This window comes from Solanum lycopersicum, chromosome 10, assembly GCF_036512215.1.
Source record: "Solanum lycopersicum chromosome 10, SLM_r2.1".
Classification (NCBI taxonomy): domain Eukaryota; kingdom Viridiplantae; phylum Streptophyta; class Magnoliopsida; order Solanales; family Solanaceae; genus Solanum; species Solanum lycopersicum.
The window spans coordinates 63,104,455-63,125,567 of record NC_090809.1 but is presented as its reverse complement, the minus strand read 5'-3'; the positions used below and the strand labels follow the sequence as shown (position 1 = coordinate 63,125,567).

The following is a 21,113-nucleotide window of genomic DNA, read 5'->3' as shown; positions in this document are numbered from 1 at the left end:
GTCTAACATAATATAAATATGCATTGGAAATATTTTTAGGCGTCAGTTTGTTTAAATTCATAATTTTAATCCAAATTTGAATTTATTTGTGCAATATTCATTGAAACTATCAAAAATATTTAATTACAATCTCATAATTTAAAGGAAAATGAATATATTGTTAAACTTCGCAACTTAAAGTAAATATATTTATCGTTTAAGAAGTATATATATATACCTCATTGTCTAACAAATAATGTAAATCTACTCTTTTCTGACAATTCGAAATTCTCGTCGTCGGCTTCCTCCCCAGGCGGGATACTTAACGCGTTAACTACAGCACTGCACGGGTCGATACGCACAGCGCCTAGTATCCATCGTTTACGGCTAGGACTACTGGGGTATCTAATCCCATTCGCTCCCCTAGCTTTCGTCTCTCAGTGTCAGTGTCGGCCCAGCGGAGTGCTTTCGCATCTCGAATAGATTTGTTTTTTTGTTTCCAAAGGAATGTTGTTATGTTGTTTTGAAGGGTGCACTAATCCCTTGAATCCGGTACCAACGGGTATCACCCCCCCCCCCCCCCCCCCCCCCAAAAAAAAAAAACAACGTTCTCTTTCAGGCCTTTCAACCAATCGATACGACCCCGGAGAGCCGTTTACCGTTGTCCCCAGACTTCACTGTCCCTGTCTCCAAGTGTGTGATCCACCGATTCACTGACAAATTCACATTTATTGAACTAAAAAAATAATAATCTTAAACATATTTTTTAATTTAAAAAATGTCAATTGATTTTAAAAAAAATTACCTCACCCTTTTCTTTTACCCTTCTAGATATGACTCAAATGAAAAAAATTTAATCACTCTTCTACTTAATCATATATTGAATTTGGGTCAAATTTATAAATAAAATAAGATCGTGTATAGCAATAATTCTATATTAAATATCGATTCATCCACTTTTTTATTTTTTTAGAGGAATACTAACGGCTTTTAACCGGAATTAAATAAGCTATAACATCTACGTATAACTTTATAGAAAAGATTGATAGAGATTCTATGAATCATAAACTCATAAAATTAAAATTCTTAATTCATCTTTACATTTATAATCTACGAGCTATGACTATTATTGTGAACAAATAATTAAATACGGAAAAATTGAAAAATATTTTTCTCCGCATCGAACACGACAATTCGAATGTGAATCACACGCTCTATGTGGTGGGAGTGAGAAAATATTTTTGAAAGGAGAGCATAAAACGCCCCCTGCTTTCGGAAGTCACACTATTATACTATTTCTATTTCTTCTTCACTCAGACACCCAACAAATTTCCAATTTTTTTTTCTCCATTAGAGACAGACAAAATTCCTTGTTTCCTTCTTCCCCACTGCCTCTGTGATCTCCATTGCCGGCTTCTCCCATAAACCAATGCGATTCTCATTTGTCACTTTACTATACCCAACTCAAAAAAATCCCAATTCTTTCTTTGTTTTGTTTCTTTTCATCAATTCTGGTTCTGTAATTCAGGAGTGAACCATTTGATATTTCTATACTTTTTTGTGATACCCTTTTGGGCGCACTGTAGTGGGTTTTCGAGATGTTTGATCTTAATCTTAGTTTTGATGATGTTTCAGTAGAACCCATCTCTGTTTTAGCGTCGGAAAAGGTTGATGAAATGTTATTTAATCAAATGGAGAACTCAGGAACTTCTAATTCCTCTATTGTTAACATGGAGACTTCAAGTACTGCTGCTGATGATGAGTATTTTAGTCCTGATCATCATCGCGATGGTTATGCATTTGATATATTGAAATCCGATAGGGAAGCTGGGGATCGTGGTGGGTTTGTTGTAAAGGAGTTGTTCCCGTTGGTGAATGGAGAGGTGGGGTTGGATCTTTCGGCGAATTACGGTGATTTGAATGAGCAGAGGATCGGTAAAACTCCGCAACAGATATTGCAAGCGAAGAAGAGTAGAAGAGGACCTAGGTCTCGGAGTTCTCAGTATCGTGGAGTTACATTTTATCGAAGGACTGGAAGATGGGAATCCCATATCTGGTTAGTGATAATCACTTGTGTTTTCATTCCCAAGCAATGTTCTAAGTAGTTGATTTAGTAGTAGCAACGTTTAATTCCGTTCATGGAGTTGTTATTATGACTTTTTTTCATGAAATTTATGCGATTGTGATATCAGAATCAATGGACTACACATAATCTAAAAATTGTTGTGTTGGGTATATATACTAGTGATTTGCTCGAATGGTAAGTATCCTATACTACTCACCAAGGAGCAAAAAGGGCGGGAGCCTCTAGGGAGGGGTTACAAAAATTAAAATATTGTGGTGTTGTACATAAGTTTACCGCAGTTTGACTTTCTGGCTGTCAACATACTGCTACCCTCCTCAGTTATCCGTGCTTAGGACATAATCGAACTGTTTTTCCTTTGGTATGTCAGGCGTCAGCCCCATTGCGACATTCTTCACTATCGGTGCTTAAGTCTGGACAAAATTATTGGTCGTTCATCGCACACTAACATACTGAACTTATGATTACACGGGTTTGCTTGAAGTTGTGGTTCCAACTATCTAGCAGTTCACTAAGATATTGAACCTATGTTTATGCAGTGTGCTTGTAGTTGTTAGTTCCAATCTAGCAATTCGTTAAGATACTGAACTTATGCTTACGCAGGGTTGCTTGGAGCTGTTAGTTCCAACTATCTAGCAATTACTAATAAGCCGCTTCCACTTTGAAGTTTGATAGCAACAGATAGTAAATGCATTAATGTGAATTTGAATAGTTTCTTTATGGGCTTTGCAGGGATTGTGGCAAACAAGTTTACTTGGGTAAGCAGTCGTGTTTATAATCTCATGTTTTATTGATATGGAGTATATTCCAGCTTTATTCATGAATTGATTTGCTGACTGCAAGCTTCATTTGTCATTTGGAACTTGTATTCGCAGGGGGTTTTGACACTGCACATGCTGCTGCTAGGTACTGTATAATTTTGATTGTGTTTTATCTTAGCTCCATTCCTTGATATTTGTACTTCTTAAAAGAAAGAACATGGATAGTTGTAGGTCTGAGTTTTTATTTTACTAATATCAGGGCGTATGACCGTGCTGCAATTAAATTCCGAGGACTTGATGCAGATATTAATTTTAACATCAGTGATTATGAAGAAGATCTGAAGCAGGTTGGTTGAAGTCCCTTTTCAATTAAGAGTAAGATTGCTTATTAATCTAATTGTCTGTGACTGGCATGTAGATGAAGAACTTTAGCAAAGAAGAGTTTGTGCACATACTTCGTCGTCAGAGCAATGGCTTCTCTAGAGGAAGTTCAAAATACAGAGGAGTCACTCTACATAAATGTGGGCGATGGGAAGCACGGATGGGGCAGCTTCTTGGAAAGAAGTGAGTGACCACTTGTTTCAATGTGGCTTAGAAATGTCATACAATTGTTAATATGTCTGTTTCAAGTTCTTCACTATCTACTCACATGATAGCACTGATCTTTACAAGTTAGAGGGAGTATTGCTAACTAGTTACTGTAAACTATGTTCCTGCAGATACATCTATCTTGGACTATTTGACAATGAGATAGAAGCTGCAAGGTCCAATGATCGACCTGACTCTTCATCCCTTTTTATATTATGTGGTTTAACCTCTCAACATTGACTGAACTTGGTCTTTGGGGTTGTCAGGGCATATGATAAGGCTGCTATAAAATGCAATGGGAGGGAGGCAGTCACCAACTTTGAGCCAAACACATACGAAGAGGCATTGAGTTCGGAGGCTGACACTGGAGGTACTATTAAGACTTGTACACTTTTCTGGACACCGCCTTTATGTTTGTCTCTTTTTTCTTCAGCTCCACTTAGCTGGTTGAAAACCACCAATCTTTACGTGTGATGCAGGCACAGATCATAATATTGATCTAAATTTGGGCATCTCTCTCTCTTCCTATGCTGAGAATCAACATGGAAACACTAGCCAAATTGGAAACTTCCAGTGCCAGCATGGTTCAAATGGTTTACCTGAACATCATGGAGAAGTCCGGGTAATTTGAGACCTTCATGATCTCTATCCCCAATTCATGGTCTTCCATGATCTGTAACATAGGTAGATTTGTATTTATCCTGTATCTCTAAGCAGTCTACTTGGTCTTGACTCTCTTACAGACCCCTGCTTCTACAACTCTGAAAAGTAAACTGCTACTTCATGGTGAGCATACGCTAACTCAGAACCCCCTCCATTGGAACGGATCAAATGGCAAGGTATCTTTCCAGCATTGCTTGAATTATTTTCGGTTCTTCTTCTCATAAGAATGGTGCACTAAATGTAACATTCATTACCTAGGTTCATGTGCATGTTGCTTATTTCTCTCTTTTCCTGCATGGTGATTCAATTTACTATCTAGTAGTTCAATGTATATGCCTCGTATTGTGAATTTAGTCGGTACAATGTACCAAATAAACACCGTATGATGCTTCCTCCAGGGTTCAGCAATAGAGAAGGGCTCGGAAGTCGACACCTCTTTAAAATGGATGGGGCATGACCAAAATACTTATGATGGGAGTCCTACATTGCCACTCTTCTCTACTGCAGCATCATCAGGATTCGGAAATTCAGCAAACACTGCACCCTCAGCTGCCAGTCATCAGCTGCACTTTGGAAGTGGAGCACTACCTTTCCCCCATTCTCCATCCCTCACCAACATGAATCTTTCACATCATTACTGCAGGAGCTGAACAGTCGGCTGCTAAACCTATTACTCCGGTCAATATCTTTTCTTAGGTTGATCAGGACCATACGAGTACACATCCGATTACTATGTGTTTAGTTTTATTAGTTAGGAAATGAAGACTGAGTTTGAGACAATTTTTTGCTTTGCAAAGTTCAACTAGGCCATGAATCTTAACGGCAACTATGTGATTGAAAGCTGTTCATTGGCAAATTTCTTTACGTATTGCTGGTGCTCTTTTTTTGAGAGTACATTTGGTTTCATTTTTATATCTCTTCCTTCTTTTATGTATTAAACTAGTCTTCGCTCACGTGCAACGCACGTGTACCCTATTAATTAATATTTCATTTTTTTTAAATGACACAAGTATAAAATATATAAATGAGGAATAAAGGAGATTTTTTAGAAAAATAATCATAAACTTGAAACAATGAAGGGTGACATGGATACTCCAAATTTTGTAAATTAATTGAAACGTCAAGTAATATTACCCTATTATCAAATATAGATATGAGAACCATATATTTATTCACTGGTCATTTGTATTACATACACTTGTATTTTATATATATGCATGACTTTTCAATTTAATTGGTACCATAAAAGTGAGGTTCAACCATATTATTTTAACTAGTCCTGAACACGTGCTTTGCACGTGAGACCCACAAAAATATAATATGTTGTAGAAGGTACATAAAAATCACATTGTGATGAATTTCAAAAATGATTTAACGAAAAAAATATATAAATGAAATAAATGAACAATCAACCTTTATAAATGACTTCTTTGTCGTAAAATGTAAATGTCAAATAATTAGATATTTCGGCAACCTGTCAAATTTGGACAATGAAATTTAATGTGATAAATAATTTACCTTTTATGTTATTAGGTCGAAACTTACAATATATTAGTTTGTTACTTCTCTCTAAGAAAGGGACAATACAAACATTACATACCTTCTCAATTTGTACCAAAGTTTGAATTAACCTATATACTTGTAACAAGTGTATAAGTTGTCTTCATATTACATTCACATGACATAGTGTGTTTATTCTTCTTTGTAGCATGAACAAAAATTTCAATAGTTTGATCATGGTTATTTTTCATACTTCTTATCATTCTTTAATTTTTTTTATCCTTTTTTTTCTTACTTTATTATTGTTTTCTCTAGCATTACTATTTTGTATCCTTTGACTTAATTCTTGTCTTCCCCTTTCGTTTATATATGTTCCATCCATTTTGTTTTTATTGTTTTATTTTTTATATCCACATTGTCATTCATAAAAAAAATAAATAAATAAAAGGATTATCTACAAACACAAAATAATTAAAAGTGAATTTTCTTTCACTTTTGATTGTCATTTATAAATGTGTAAAATTTATTTTAAAGAATTTAAAATTCTTTTATATGAATTCATGAAATGATATAAAATAATGAGATAATTTAACCTACATATTTCAAATCATGATTCATAAGTACACATGCATACACATTTCAAGATGGTGAATACATTCGAAAATGCTAATAAATATGAAATATTTATTTAAGAAAATAGAAGCAACATATTATTTGTTTGATTTAACTTACCGATAAAAGAGAGAATGGAAAAATAATTCTTGAGTGGCTTGACTCCATCTTTGCATTCACTGATTCACAAGTTATGCTAGTGGACAATAATAATGTGAAATAAGTGTCATCAAGATAATTCTTCAGTTCTAAAATGCTTGAACTTCCGCTAAATAACTTTCTATCTTCCACTATCTTTAATACATAATATAATGCACATTTAAATACCTTAAAACTGCTCCCATTTATATCTAGTTTTTTTGTATTTAGTTATTAGAATATATTTTTTATTTTGTACATAAAAAAAGAATATTTAAATGAAGGACAAAATAGTAATTCAACTTTGAGGTTAGGAGCTTCCCACTGGCATTACTACGATAACTTTCTGAAAGTTAATGTCTCTATGATCCTATACTATGTGTTGACAGTAATAACTACATTTCTTAAAGGATGAAAAAGTTCGTCAAAAAACTAACAAAAATTGAAATCCCAAGATAAAAAATAGAAAACTATCACATAACGTATAAAATTGAGCAATACCTCGAGAATACATTTCAAAATTACTAAAAATAGTCAAAAAATAAATATAAAGAAACATTCAATGATACAACATATGAACAAGACCACACAAAAATAAAATAATAATTGTGTAAACCTCTTCTATTCTAAATTGAAACCATAATGAGGCTAAACATATCAAATACATCAAAATCTAATATTAAGAAAGAAGAATTAAAAGCAAATAACACTAAAAAGATCACACAAAATTAACAAATTGTATTACAGATTCTTAGCACAATTTGATGAAAACAAGATCAAAAACTTAAAGAAAACATATTAAAATACAATAAACAAAATCAAGATTAAATAAATAAAATAATAAAAAAGAAAAAACATAAAGATTTAATATGAATGAAATTACCTTTAGTGTCTATACTACTTCTTGTATATCTTTTCTCTATTAACAACAAAAGGTGATAAAGAAATAATCACTGACACAGTCCCAAGCCAAAATTAAATTGATTTTGATAAAGATGAATTGATATACACATTTATTAAGAAAAATACAACTTTTGATCTTTCCTCTTCTTGTAACTATTTCCCAAAAGAATTTGAACCATTGTGTCTAGAGGCATGAATTTAAATAAAAAAATATTATCTAATAAATTAATTATATATTAATATTTATTTAGTTTAGAGATAAAATAAGGGCAAAATAATAATTCAAACTTTTAAGTTGAAAGCTTCATGCTTATAATAATATATGATATGATATGATGATAAATCTTCCAAAGGAGGGTTCCTTGCTCAAACTTGGTTCTTGAAATTAGCAAGAACTGCTGATACCTTTGACCTATTTACCCTGCTGAAGCACATAGAGTTGTCATCAACACCGTATATATCTTGCCTCTAAAGATATGACACCTTAACGTAACTCAACCACATAATTAAGCTAGCTCATGTGAGGGACGGTTTCCCAAGTCTATACAACTTGACCATCAATTCATTCTCCAACTAACATGTGGCTTTGACCCACTTCAACAATCTCCTTCATGCTCTGTTCTAACTCAACTCCAAAAGTAAGTGCGATTACCTAGCCCATTTACCAAACAATGCAATTTGAGAGGACTTGAAATGATCTCTCAAGGGAAAAAAGAACTGATGAGAGTGTCCTAGAGTACCTACGTTGGATTAAGTGACTGTTTTACTATTAATAATAGATATTCTTTTAAATAGTTAATAAATTTTTCAATATAAATATAAAATCTCTAAAACCCGCGGCCGATACCCTATATTGCTCCTTCTTTCATTCAACTTTAATTACTCTAGATTAGGGAGGCAATATATAGTACAAATTGTCAGCTGGCTTATAAAAGCAAAACTTAAAGAATGCTGTTTGCAATTAGTTCAAACAGATATACTACTTGTAGACTTCATTAAAAGTACATTTTTAACAGTTAACTACTAATTTTACATCTGCTCCTAATTATTCCACTCATGTGCTAATCTAACTAATAATCAGTCATTTCCACAAAATGTTCTCTGTCTTAAATATCTCTAGTATAAAGTGTTGGGACCGAAAATAATCGGAGTATCATGTCTAATTTAGCAATGCAAAACCTCAAAAGATTATGAATAAGAAACAAACGAGAAATATACCAAAACATTTAATGTGGTTTGATTAATCGATCTACATCCACAAGAGGAGATGAGTAATTCAAGAGAGCGTGTAGAATATAGTGAGGAATAACCCCAGACAATTCACTCGAAATATAAAGAGGTTCACATAAGTTAATGGGAGGTTCGGAAACATTGCCCCCAGTTAAACCCGAATCTACAAGATGGATGAAGAAATGGACAAGACATCCGTCATTGGCAAAACAAACAGTACTTGAGTATGGTATCGTGGTTGAATATGTCCCTGGTGGTACTCCCAGATCACACTTTAAGCATACATGCGTCGAGCTACTTTAACAGAACACTCTTGGGAAGAGTTACAAGCTAAAAAAAAATGAAACAGTTTTGTCAACATGCAGCATTTCAGGTCCAGGCATCAAGCGCTGGAGCTACTACTATAGTAGGACTTCTTACGGTGTGACGACCATTATTTTCCATCCAATAACTGCAGCTGAAACGTTCGATGGCCAGGCTGCTAAAATTAACACTCCTGGTGCCACAATATCTGGCTTTGCAACTCGCAGATAGCTTCGTGAAGGGCCTCTCGATGAAAATGAAGAAACAATTGGAGCAGGCTTAACATCAATATGTGTTTCCTGGAAACTGATGCAGGCTTAATATTACAAGGTTTTTTTCCGCTTAGATATGAGAAAGAAGATCATAATTCTAAGCATACGCAATATGTTAACAATAACATAATTGTATGTAAGGAACTATCACAAATTTCTTTCAAATCAGATCATCAAAGATGATGGAAAAGTTGGAATTATATGAATTCGTTGAGCAAGAAGTTTCTGGAGACGTCACCGTGTTGGTCTTGGATTGCCTAGTCACTGTGACACGTGACATGGGTTTGGACTTCAAGGTGAAATGGACCTTGGACTTGTTATTGACAAGGCAAAATTATGCATCAAGTCTCTGCATAGTATGCTCCTTAGAATTTTTTTGATATCGTAAAATCATGAAAAGCCAACTGTATGAATGTTGCAACAGATTAATGATGACCAGTGAAGATCTCATTTTAACGGGTAAACATGGAAGAGAATATTCTGTTCTGTGGTCATACTTATCCGCTCATGCAATATACTCAACGACTTGCTGATCAAGTTGACAAACTTACAGATGCCTAGTTTCCTTAATGTGTTTTCTCTGATAATTATGTGTCAGTTTTTCTTAAGAAATTACAAGTCTTCTTCATATTGAAGAAGGGGAAATGGAAGAGGGATGGTTTAGGAGTTGTAATAGTCAGATGCACAGTTCAGTGCTTCAAATCAGACTACAGGACTCAGTAAAGTAAGTTTTCCCCTCTTCAATCCATACGACTAAATGAAGCTAATCGGTTTCTGTGTTCGTGTAGCTCTGCTTGTCATAGTTCTTTCGAAATATCTGGGAATATACAGTAACTAAAGCATCTTAGGCACTTTAAATTTTCTAGTTTCCTTGCTCTTTTACAACAAGCGGATTAGAATTTTCAGTTGTACTAGCATTACATCTTTTATGCAGTCATAGATTCTGCCGTGAGTTCATTAAATAGATATACTACTTTATCGTGATATCTGCAAGCTGCAACAGATATCTAATAAGTTGAATTCTGCATCAGCTTATTTTAGTTCATGTAGCAAAGAAAATGTTAGACGAAAACAAAGTCATGCTTTATTGATAACTCAAATGCAACAGTTCCAACTTCAACAGTACTCTCTTAGAGAGTTACAAACTTACAAATGCAACAGTTTTGCCAACTGCAGCATTTCAGGTCCAGGCATCAAGCGCTGGAGCTACTACTATAGGACTTCTTACGGTGTGATGACCGTTTTCTTCAACCCAAGTGATTGAACCAGATTGTGCTTGGTCATCTGCAATGCCTTTGTAACGTATGGTAAGAGTGTAGTCCTGCTTCTGATTTTTCTTCTCAAACACTAAGGTTTGTGGAGAGATAGAAATTGTTGAGTTTTTTGGGGCTATCACTTTTGCTACATACTTAGCTGCACTGGCTCCGACATTTGTGACTGTCCGCCTGAATTTCTTCTCCAACCAAGTGTAGTTCCCAATTGGGTTAAAGAGAGCAATAAATGATGGGTAATTGATATCATCAGATGGATTTGAACAGTTGTGTTTAGCTGATGATCTAGCAATTGTTTTGAATTGATCTGATGTAAAATTCATGGAGCAGAGAAGGTTCACATAGTCTTGTGGAGTGGCATCATATATCAGGCCTGGATCAACTGCACGGTTTGGATCAACAAGTCCGGCTCCCATAGCTAATGATGTAGTATCGCTGTTATTATCCTCGGTTTTGATGGGGTTTTTAGTGTTATCCAAATGGTTGGCAGTGGTCATCATGGCTGATCGAATAGCTGAAGGACTCCAATCAGGATGTGCTCCTTTAAGCATTGCAGCGATTCCAGCAATGTGAGGAGCAGCCATGGAAGTACCTGATACAAGACGGTAATCACTACCCAAAAATGTATTGACACCAATAACTGTATCTGAATTATTTGATGGCCAGGCTGATAGAATTAACTCTCCTGGTGCCATAATATCTGGCTTTGCTACTTGCAGATAGCTTAGAGAGGGGCCTCTCGACGAAAATGCAGAAACAACTGGAGCAGGCTTTACACCAATACGTGTTCCCTGGAAACTGATGCTGACTTTTGGTTCAGCATTTTTGGTTGCATAGTCAATCACTTGTTTCCCTTCCTTGGTGCTAATCACAACTCCAGGATTTGGAAAAAAATTGGATGACAATACATCTGGATCATCAGAAATATAGATGGCTCCTCCAAATTTTGACTCTGAGATAGCCGCCATTTGGTCCTCTACTTCTACTGCATTACTATCACAAATCATAATGCTACGTCCAGCATTAGGGACTTGGGCTAATACATCAGATGAATCACAAGGTGATATACTTTCGTTGTAAACCACTGGTAAATTCTTGATTATGGTTTTCACTGGAAACAAGCTAAATCCAGTAATATTTACGCCATTCCCCAGAGTTAAAGTCCCATAGAATGATCGATCAGTACTGCATGACGCCACAGTAAAAATCCAAGGGACACCATTATTTATAGTTCCCATTTCAGGGCCACTATTTCCAGCTGAAGCAGAAACTAAGACACCTTTCATCATGGCACCAAAAGAAGCTATCGCAATTGAATCTTGATACACTGGAATCCTAACCCATCCATAAGAAATAGTTAGTATGTCAACACCATCTGCAACAGCTTGATCCATTGCAGCAATTAAATCAGAAGTGAAGGTTCCTTCCTCAAAGCTAAACTTATATACAGCTATCCTAGCTCGTGGTGCCATACCTCTTGCTGTTCCAGTACCATATCCAAAATATGAAGCGCCTTTAGCAAAATTACCAGCAGCAATGGAGGCAACATGTGTTCCATGACCTCTAGTATCCCTTGCAGAATTCATTGAAATATTCACAGTAGGATTATCAGCCAAAATCCCTTTGTTGAAATAATTAGCCCCTATGATCTTCCTGTTACACAATGAAGAATCAAAATCTGTTCCTGCCTTGCAAATTCCCTTCCACCTTTTTGGAATTTCAGGTAATCCATCATCACTAAAACTAGCAGATTCTGGCCAGACACCAGAGTCGAGTACACCGATGATAACATCTTGACCAAAACCAGAAGCTGGCCATAGTCCAGATGCAGGATTGAGCTTAAGAAACTCTGAGGTATGAGTTGTGTGAGATTCAACACTCCTATCTTTATAAGCTGAAAGGAAACCTGCCGATTTCTCGAGCGATTTAAGCTCATCTTTAGACAAAACAGCACTGAATCCATGGATGACATTGTCATAAGAATAAAGAAGCTTTGGAAGTGGATGGTAGTCATTTTGTGTAGTGGGAGCTTCAATCTTGATGGTATCAATAATGGAAGAATGCCAGTTTTGGTGAGTAGCAAAGATTTTAGGCATAAAAGACTTGTCCAAATGGACAATGTAAGTAGACCTCTCTGCTGAGGTTCCTAATAATAAAGAAGTGCTAAAAAGAAACCAAGAAAACAGAAGTTTAGGTACTCTTAACATAGTTTTTTTCTCTACACTGTGTTATTCCTTCTATAACACAGCCTCCTTTAAATATACACCTTAAGAAACAGTCATAGTTGGCTGATTTTGTGAAGTAAACTTGTTGGTAAGCTGTCATTTTCTAAGACTAGTTGGTCAGTGGACCTGTGGAGACTTTTGCTAGTCTAAGTTGTGTGCTTACTGTGTTCACACTACACAGGAAGAATGTTAAACCATATTTTTAAGTGTTCAATTAAGATTGGAATATATATCAATCAAAATACTAATGATTAAGTAACAAACAGTAAATAGACAAATATTATATTCTTGTTGCTTTAATGCATGCACTGGCCAATTTTTTCACATAAAATTAAGAATCTTTTGCAAGTAAAAGGTTGTATTTTTTCTTTAAATGACCCTACCATATTGTGATTGATTGGTATGTCACATATCAAAATATGACCCTACCATATTGTGATTGATTAGTGTGTCACATATTAAAAAATGACTCTACCTTGTTGTAATTGATTGGGATTTGGAAGGTACATACTTTCTACTTGTACACACATAGACTCTCTTTTTCTGTATATCTATATACTCAGTTCTAGTGGAGTATATGTACTATTTTTGTACTCTTTTTTTATATTAGTGAATTCCTCGTACTTGAGCAAACCACGTCGAATTATTATCTCGTTTGATATATTCTTTTTGTTATTTCATTTACTTTTTGTACAAGGTTTTTATTGTTTAACGTTAGCTTCCACATTACATCTAAGTATAACAGTCCTATTGTGTGAATGTTGCTATTGATTAATGACCCCTATTGCCAATCAGACATCTATTCAACAAAGTCTTTGATTAATTGGTAACACACGAAAATAACATGATTCAACAAGTACTTCAAACATACACATGCTTTGCCAGAATACTTTCCAGCTACTTTAACAGAACCCTCTTGAGGAGAGTTACAAACTTACAAATGCAACAGTATTATCAACTGCAGCATTTCAGTTTGGGGCATCAATCATTTTCATTTGGGACATCAAGCGCTGGTGCTACTACTATAGGACTTCTTACGGTGTGATGACCGTTCTTTTCCACCCAAGTGACTGAACCAGATTGTGCTTGGTCAAACTCAATGCCTCTGTAGCGTATGGTAAGAGTGTAGTCCTGCTTCTGATGTTTTTTCTCAAACACCAAGGTCTGTGGAGAGATGGAAATTGTCGAGTTTATTGGTGCTTTCACTTTTACTTTGTAAATAGCTGCACCAGGTCCAACATTTGTGACTGTCCTCTTGAATTTCTGCTCCAACCAAGCGTAGTCCCCATTTGGGACATAGAGAGCAATAAATGATGGGTAATTGATATCATCGGATGGATTTTCACAGTTGTGTTTAGCTGATGATCTAGCTATTGTCTTGAACTGCTTTGCTGTGAAATTCATGGAGCAGAGAAGATTCACGTAGTCTTGTGGAGTTGCATCATATATCAGGCCTGGATCAACTGCTCGGTTTGGATCAACAAGTCCGGCTCCCATGGATAAAGATGTAGCATAACTGGTTCTGAGGTAATCAATCGTTTTGATGGGTTTTTCAGTATTATCCAGGGGATTTGCAGTGGTCATCATGGCAGATCGAATAGCGGAAGGACTCCAATCAGGATGTACTCCTTTTAGCATTGCAGCAATTCCGGAAATGTGAGGAGCAGCCATTGAAGTGCCTGAAAGAAGACTGTAATCACTATTCAAAAATGTATTGACACCAATGACTGCAGCTGAAGTGTTCGATGGCCAGGCTGCTAAAATTAACTCCCCTGGTGCCATAATATCTGGCTTTGCAACTCGTAGATAGCTTAGAGAGGGGCCTCTCGAGGAAAATGCAGAAACAACTGGAGCAGGCTTAACAGAAAAATGTGTTTCCTGTAAACTGATGCTGACTTTTGGTTTAGCACTTGTTTTAGCATAGTCTACCACCTTTTTCCAATCCTTACTGCTGATTACAGCTCCAGGAGTCGTAAAATAGTTGGATGACAATACATCCGGATCTCCATAAACATAGAGTGCGCCTCCAAATTTTGCCTCTGAGATTGCCCCCATTTGATCAGAGACTGACAAGTCTTCCTGTGCAGTGCTATAACAAATAGTGATGCTACGTGCTTTATTAGGGACTAAGGCTAAATCATCAGATGAATCACAAGTGGAAAGGCTTCCATTGTAAACCAAATCAAAATCCTTGATGTTGGTTTTCACTGGAAACAAGCTAAATCCAGTAATCTTTAAGCCATTCCCTAAAGTTATAGTCCCGGAAAATGATCGGTCAGTACTGCCTGATGCCACAGTAAAGATCCAGGGGAATCCATTGGATAAAGTTCCCATTTCAGGACCATTATTCCCAGCTGAAGCAGAGACTAACACACCCTTCATCATGGCACCAAAAGAAGCTATTGCAATAGCATCTTCATACAGAGGACCAAATCCATACCCATAAGAAATTGATATTATGTCAACGCCATCTGCAACCGCTTGGTCCATAGCAGCAATTAAATCAGAAGTGACGGTCCCTTCTTCAAAGCTAAACTTATACACAGCAAGCCTAGCTCGTGACGCAATACCTCTTGCTGTTCCAGGAGCATATCCAAAATATGAAACTCCTTTTACAGGACTACCAGCAGCAATGGAAGCAACATGAGTGCCATGACCTCTCGTATCTCTTGCAGAATTCATGGAGAGGACGATAGTAGGATCGCTAGCCAAAAGCCCCTTATTGAAATAATTTGCTCCAATGAGTTTCCTGTTGCACAATGAAGAATTGAAATCTGTTCCTGGCTTGCAAATTCCCTTCCACTTTTTTGGTATTGCAGATAGTCCATCATCTCTGAAACTAGCAGATTCTGGCCAGACACCAGTGTCGAGTACACCGATGATCACATCTTCACCAAAACCAGACGCCGGCCATAGCCCTGAAGCAGGATTGAGCTTAAGAAACTCAGGGGAATGTGTAGTGTGAGCTTCAACAGGCCTGTCTTTATAAGCTGAAAGAAAGCCTGGCGACTTCTTGAGTGCTTCGAGTTCATCTTTAGACAACACAGCACTGAAGCCATGAAAGACATTGTCATAAGAATAAAGAAGCTTTGGAAGTGGATGGTGGGTATTTTGTGTAGTGGGAGCTTCAATCTTGATGGTATCAATAATGTAAGAATGCCAGTTTTGGTGAGTCGCAAAGATTTTAGGCATAAAAGACTTATCCAAATGGACAATGTAAGTAGACCTCTCAGCTGAGATTCCTAAAAACAAAGAAAGAAACAAAGAGAAGAGAAGAAAAGGAACTATTGTCTTCATAGTTATATCTCTTTATTTGTGTTTTCCAACTAAGACATAGCCTCCTTTTATACACACTCTAAGAAACAGTCATTGTGGATTAGCTTCAGATTTTCAATGGATGGTCACTTTAATAATATTACCAGTTTCAGTCAGTGGACCTATAGCCACTTTTGTTAATGGAAATTGAATTAGACATGTACTATACAAACAAGATTCTTGTACATTCAGCAATTTATTAGTATTAGAAGTGATAGATTGAGGCTATAATATATGTTAATCAAAACAGTTCTTCAAGTAATAGAGGTTATATATTAGACAAATATTATATTTCATTGTCATGATTTTGTGACATTAAACAAACATAAACTTGAAAGTTTTAGACTAAGTTGAATTTGGTGGACTTGAGTTGAGAGTCTTTTGGAAATATCTCTATCTCCACAAGGTAATGATAAGATCTGCGTACATTTAATCATTCCCAGAATCCACTTGTGGATTTCGCTGGGTATATCTCTTCAAAAAAGTACTTTGAACTTACTAAGAACAATATCATATGCTTATCTTTAAATGTCTCAAAAATCCCAAAAAAGTATTTCATTTAATCAATTCACCACCACTACCCAATCTCTTTCTTTTGTGTAAAAGATTCCATAAACTTTTTGTCATCACCTCTTTTTTGTCCTTCAAATGTGATACATTAGAAACACATTTTTGATATGGTGATAAAAAAAAATATTGTCATTTTGATTTAATTATTTGGAGGTGGGTTCATACTTTTCTAACTTATTATCCATGCCAACTCACTCATTCCCCACCCCTCTATGAATTTTGTACTGTTTCTTACCCCTAGTTCATGTATAATCATGATCTGTTTACTTTTTATCACTTCTTCTAGTGTTACTTTTGATTAAAATGTTGATTATGTTAACCCTTGAGTGGACTCTTTCACTTTTGAAATCTTTGACTGGAGCTAAAATATCAATGAAAAAGGTGTAGTTACATCCAACAACAACATAAAACAATGTAATATCCCATGCAAGGAGTCGAAGAGGATAATGTAGTAACATATACGTAAATCTTACCCCTACCCCTACCTTACATGCACTAAACTAATAGGAGGATGTTTTGTTGAAACCGGTGAATTGATCTTCATCCTTTGGAAGTACCTTACATCTACTGTCAAGGAGTTCAATGTACTGTAACTTTGTTCAGTAAGCATTTCATCACCTGGTGTCTGGGATTCCAAGTTATATTGTTGGTGTTTGTATTAAGTATATGAACTCAAGATATGTGTCTAGCACATAAACTTTCCTCTCTATAGGATCGTAGACCGTTTAAGTTTCTAATCTCCTCGTATAAATTTTCTAAACATATTGTTTGTTGGCTAAAGGGAAAAGGTTGACTCAATGCCCAGAAAATCTTTTGTTTCATATCTTGAGGATCTTTACAACAAGCCTTACAATATTCAGTTGTTACATTAGATTTTTCTTATGCAGCCATAGATTCTCCTTGAAGTTAACAAGTGGATATACATCATTGTGATATCTGCAAAAACATCTAATGACTTTGTTCCATGTAGCAACAAAACATTAAATGATCAACAACAGTCATTGAGGATTAATTTCAAATTTTCAATCAATGATGGTCACTTTAGTAGTATTATTACTAATTTCAGTTAGTGGACCTATGGGCACTTTTGTTCATGGAAATTGAAGTGGACATGTACTACACAGACATGATTCTTGTGCATGCACCAATTTATATGTGAAGTGATAGATTGAGGCTAAATATATATCTATCAAAGTAGTTATTTGAATAACAGAGGTTATATAAGAGACAAACATTATATTACAGTCATGAATTCATGATTTTTTGACATGAAACAAACATAAACTTGAAAATGTTAGACAAGTTGTGGATTTGCTGTCCTTGAGTTTTTCGAAAACAATTTCTCAATGTAAAATATACCCTCTCCAGAACACAGTTGCGTGATTTCAATAAGTATGTTTCTTTTTTAAAAAAAGTACCTGGATTATTTCTCAAAAATATCTTTCTCCACTCACATAACAGTAAAAAAAATTTACAAAATGAACAATATCATGTGTTTCTCTTGCAATGTCTCACAAAATCCCAAAAAAGTGTTTCGATTGGTCAATTCACCAGGACAACCCTATCTCTTCATTTGTGTAAATAAATCTTGTCATCACATCTCTTTTGTCCTTCAAATATGATACAATACAAACACATTTTGTACATGGTGATAAAAGATATTGTCATTGATTGGTTAATTGGAGAGAGGTGTGTGGGTGTGTTTGGCGGGGGGGTCATACTTTCTAACTTATTATGCATGCCAACTGACTCATTCCCCACCCTTCTATAAATTTTGTATGTCTCCATAGGATTTAGTTCATGTAGAAACATGATTTGCTTACTTCTATGATCCATCACTTCATCTAGTGTTACTTTTGATTAAAATGCTGATTATTTGTGGAGAAAATGTCAATGAAAATGGTGAAAGTAGTTGCTGCGTAGATCTTATCCCTACCTTCCAGAGACTACTAGTTTTTAGTATGTGACTACATCAAGGGAAAGGGGGTGTTTGGAAGTTCAATTACTCTATAAACTTTTTAGTCCCAAGTTATATTTATGTGACAGCTTGGGATTGTCACCATTAATGTTTGCATAAAGCAAATGACACAGGAGACATTATCATGGATAATGTGATACAAGTCTCATGTGCCATTCTTCAAATCATCATTCTGAAGAACACTAGTAGGAAACTTCTTCCCCATCCAATACAGAAAATGTCCATTTTCTCAAAGCACAAGTATTTTACGACCTAAAATACATGCAATTTCTGTTCTTTAGTTCTCTTACCTTTATGTTGTGGTTGTGGGGGTTTTGAGAAGCAAGATGGTGTTAGGTAACAACAGAAATGAACCAAAATTTCAGTGCAATGTGACTACATTAAAGATGGTTGCTCACAAAGTACATACTCAAGAAAACTAGAAGTCCATGGCAACAGTATCTTGGCAAAATGGCAAAATTAAGATCTTGGTTTCTCCTTCTTCTCCTTAAAGAGAGCCAAGAGAGAAACACCAGAAACCTTCACAACTTTGAACCTGACACCAGGAATATCTCCTACAGCATGACCCTTTCGACCAAATCCTGCAATCAACACCTCATCCTGCAAAAACAAGAATCAATGTTAAGAACTTGAAAAAACTAACATCAAAATCTTGTTTTCTGTGGCTAGATATGTGGAAGAAAAGGACTCACGTTTTCTTCGATGTAGTTCAAACAACCATCGTTAGGAACGAATGCAGCAATCTTCTTCCCATTTTTGATCAATTGAACCCTAGCACATTTACGAATAGCAGAATTGGGCTGCTTAGCCTCAATACCTCTGCAAAAATCATTTCAAATTGTTTTGATTGGTTAAATGCAAGGGCCAAAAACCAACAAGGCTAAAGAAGAACAGCAACAAAAAACTCTACAAGAGAACTTACATCTTCTCAAGAACAATGCCTTTAGCATGGGATGACCCAGCAAATGGCTTCTTCCATTCATTTCCAAGATGGGACTTCTTGTAGGACTTGTCAGCCCACCTCTGTCTTCTACGGTGGGACTTCAGCTTGCGTCCAGCTCCCATACCACGTGTCTTCCTGAAATTTTTACCCCGTTGAGTGATAACATCACAAACAGAACTATGCTTGTGTATGCTCTCTCACTTTAACTAATATGTTCCCAAGTACTATTGGAAACATCTCTACAATTACTCAATTTAAGGCAATAAAAAGCCAAGGAATTTCATTTCCACCACAGCATGGACAAAATATCTACCTACACAAACAATGATCTTCTGTATCAACCCCCATATGCTAAGCATCATAGAATTCGTCACTATAATCATTCCAGAATTTCTGAACATAATACGCCATCTCCTTGTATAACTGTACTTAAAACAACTACATAAATAACACTTAAATCTGCTAATTTCACACATCATCGATTCATGCAACAGATACACACTGTTCCAATAATCTCAATTTCCACCATTACAAATAACACTGATATCATTTTTATTTTATAAGTATTACAATTACATTCTTCTAACAATCATATACTTGTAATTTTTCAAGTTCAACAATAACAACACACGCAGTGCAATAATCCCGAGTGTGAGCAGACCTTACCTCTGCCCCATGAGAGGTAGAGAGGCTGTTTCCAAAAGACACTTAGCTAAAGTTCCAAATTTCTCAAGTTCAGCAATTAATACATATTGGACATCAAAACGCTATAATTCGCATCAGCTAGTTTACTCATATAACTTATCCTATATAATTCAAAATATAAACTTTTCAAACAGACAACTAATAGTATCAAAATGCTAAGATATTATGCAGAAGAAAAAAAACAATATCAGGAATCCGATTAACAGGGGATGAAAAACAGTATATAAAGTTTTTTTAATAATGCAACATATAAAAATGATCAAAGAAGAAAAAAAATAAATCGTACCCCATGTTTGCTGAGTGAAGAGAAACTCAAACTTCAAAATTAGGGTTCGAGAGGTTGAAGAAGAGAAGAAGCAGCCATACGTAAAACCCTAATCCTTATAAACAGCTATCAAATTCTAATGTATTGAATTGGGCTGAAAAGCTTTGGGCTTGAGGAAATATTTACATTCGCTAGCCAAAATATTATAGGAAACTAATTGGGAAAATTTCATATATGGCAAACTTATTAGATTAAATAACATTATATGGGTATAGTTTACCTAATTACATAATATGGGTATAGTTAAGTTATTAAAGGTGTCTTTAATTTTGTATATAAATTTTTTTTATTATTATTTATACAATTCTATTTTAAAAAGTTGTTTGTAACTGAAGCATTAAATATGGTAACAATAAATCAAGATAATGCCACAATTTTAGGGAAACGTCCCTATTTTCAAGCCATACGTTCAAATTCAAAAAAAAAAAATTCTGTTTATAATAAGTCATGTACAAATTAATTTTTGTATATACATACCTACCTATATATACAAAAAAAATAAAAATAAAAAGTCATTCACAGATTATTTTCTGTTTATATATATGAACTTACCTTTTTTGTATATAGTATATACCAGCACGTATTCAATGTCTTTTATTGTATATGCACATCCAATTAGATTGCAATAAATATACATATACAATCTTATTGAATAAATATATACATGTACAAAAATGCATTTTACAAATTTGTATAACAAGAGATATATGTTATTCAGGTTTTTAATTGTATATAGTATATACTAACAC

The 21,113-nt window shown here is 35.2% G+C and overlaps 6 protein-coding genes and 1 pseudogene across 14 annotated transcripts in view; 4 read left to right on the top strand and 3 right to left on the bottom strand.

Moving 5' to 3' along the window:
• The first annotated feature begins 1,330 nt into the window (after positions 1-1,330).
• Positions 1,331-4,980, top strand: LOC101250649 (APETALA2-like protein 3; annotated as a pseudogene).
• Positions 4,932-21,113, top strand: part of LOC101249033 (syntaxin-71) — a 79,638-nt gene continuing 63,456 nt past the window's right edge. For 2 of the 3 annotated variants that reach the window (XM_069290547.1, XM_069290545.1), the window contains exon 1: positions 4,936-4,965. The gene's annotated coding sequence lies outside the window, so the exon portion shown is untranslated. Of the gene's footprint in view, positions 4,975-21,113 lie in introns of all 3 variants that reach the window. The other variant, XM_004249445.5, reaches the window with a different exon arrangement.
• LOC101248731 (zinc finger protein JACKDAW) overlaps positions 4,935-21,113 on the top strand; it is a 91,545-nt gene continuing 75,366 nt past the window's right edge. For both annotated transcript variants that reach the window (XM_069290544.1, XM_004249444.4), the window contains exon 1: positions 4,935-5,005. The gene's annotated coding sequence lies outside the window, so the exon portion shown is untranslated. The remainder of the gene's footprint in view (positions 5,006-21,113) is intronic.
• The window catches only part of LOC101250462 (cell number regulator 8), a 50,922-nt gene continuing 34,743 nt past the window's right edge, over positions 4,935-21,113 (top strand). For 3 of the 6 annotated variants that reach the window (XM_069290552.1, XM_069290550.1, XM_069290549.1), the window contains exon 1: positions 4,936-4,965. The gene's annotated coding sequence lies outside the window, so the exon portion shown is untranslated. Of the gene's footprint in view, positions 4,975-21,113 lie in introns of all 6 variants that reach the window. The other 3 variants (XM_069290548.1, XM_069290551.1, XM_004249450.5) reach the window with 3 other exon arrangements.
• On the bottom strand, positions 10,094-12,510 carry LOC101252733 (subtilisin-like protease SBT3). The gene has a single exon (XM_004249457.3). The coding sequence runs from the start codon at positions 12,508-12,510 to the stop codon at positions 10,213-10,215; it is 2,298 nt and encodes a 765-aa protein (XP_004249505.1). The 3' UTR covers positions 10,094-10,212.
• Positions 13,327-17,026, bottom strand: LOC101252447 (subtilisin-like protease SBT3). Its single transcript, XM_004249456.5, has one exon. The coding sequence runs from the start codon at positions 15,823-15,825 to the stop codon at positions 13,510-13,512; it is 2,316 nt and encodes a 771-aa protein (XP_004249504.1). The 5' UTR covers positions 15,826-17,026; the 3' UTR covers positions 13,327-13,509.
• Positions 18,724-20,466, bottom strand: LOC101252131 (40S ribosomal protein S23). The gene is made up of 4 exons (NM_001366884.1): positions 20,326-20,466; positions 19,314-19,469; positions 19,084-19,210; positions 18,724-18,991 (listed from the first exon to the last, which is right to left on the bottom strand). Exons 1-4 carry the CDS (start codon positions 20,328-20,330, stop codon positions 18,851-18,853), a joined length of 429 nt encoding a protein of 142 aa, NP_001353813.1. The 5' UTR covers positions 20,331-20,466; the 3' UTR covers positions 18,724-18,850.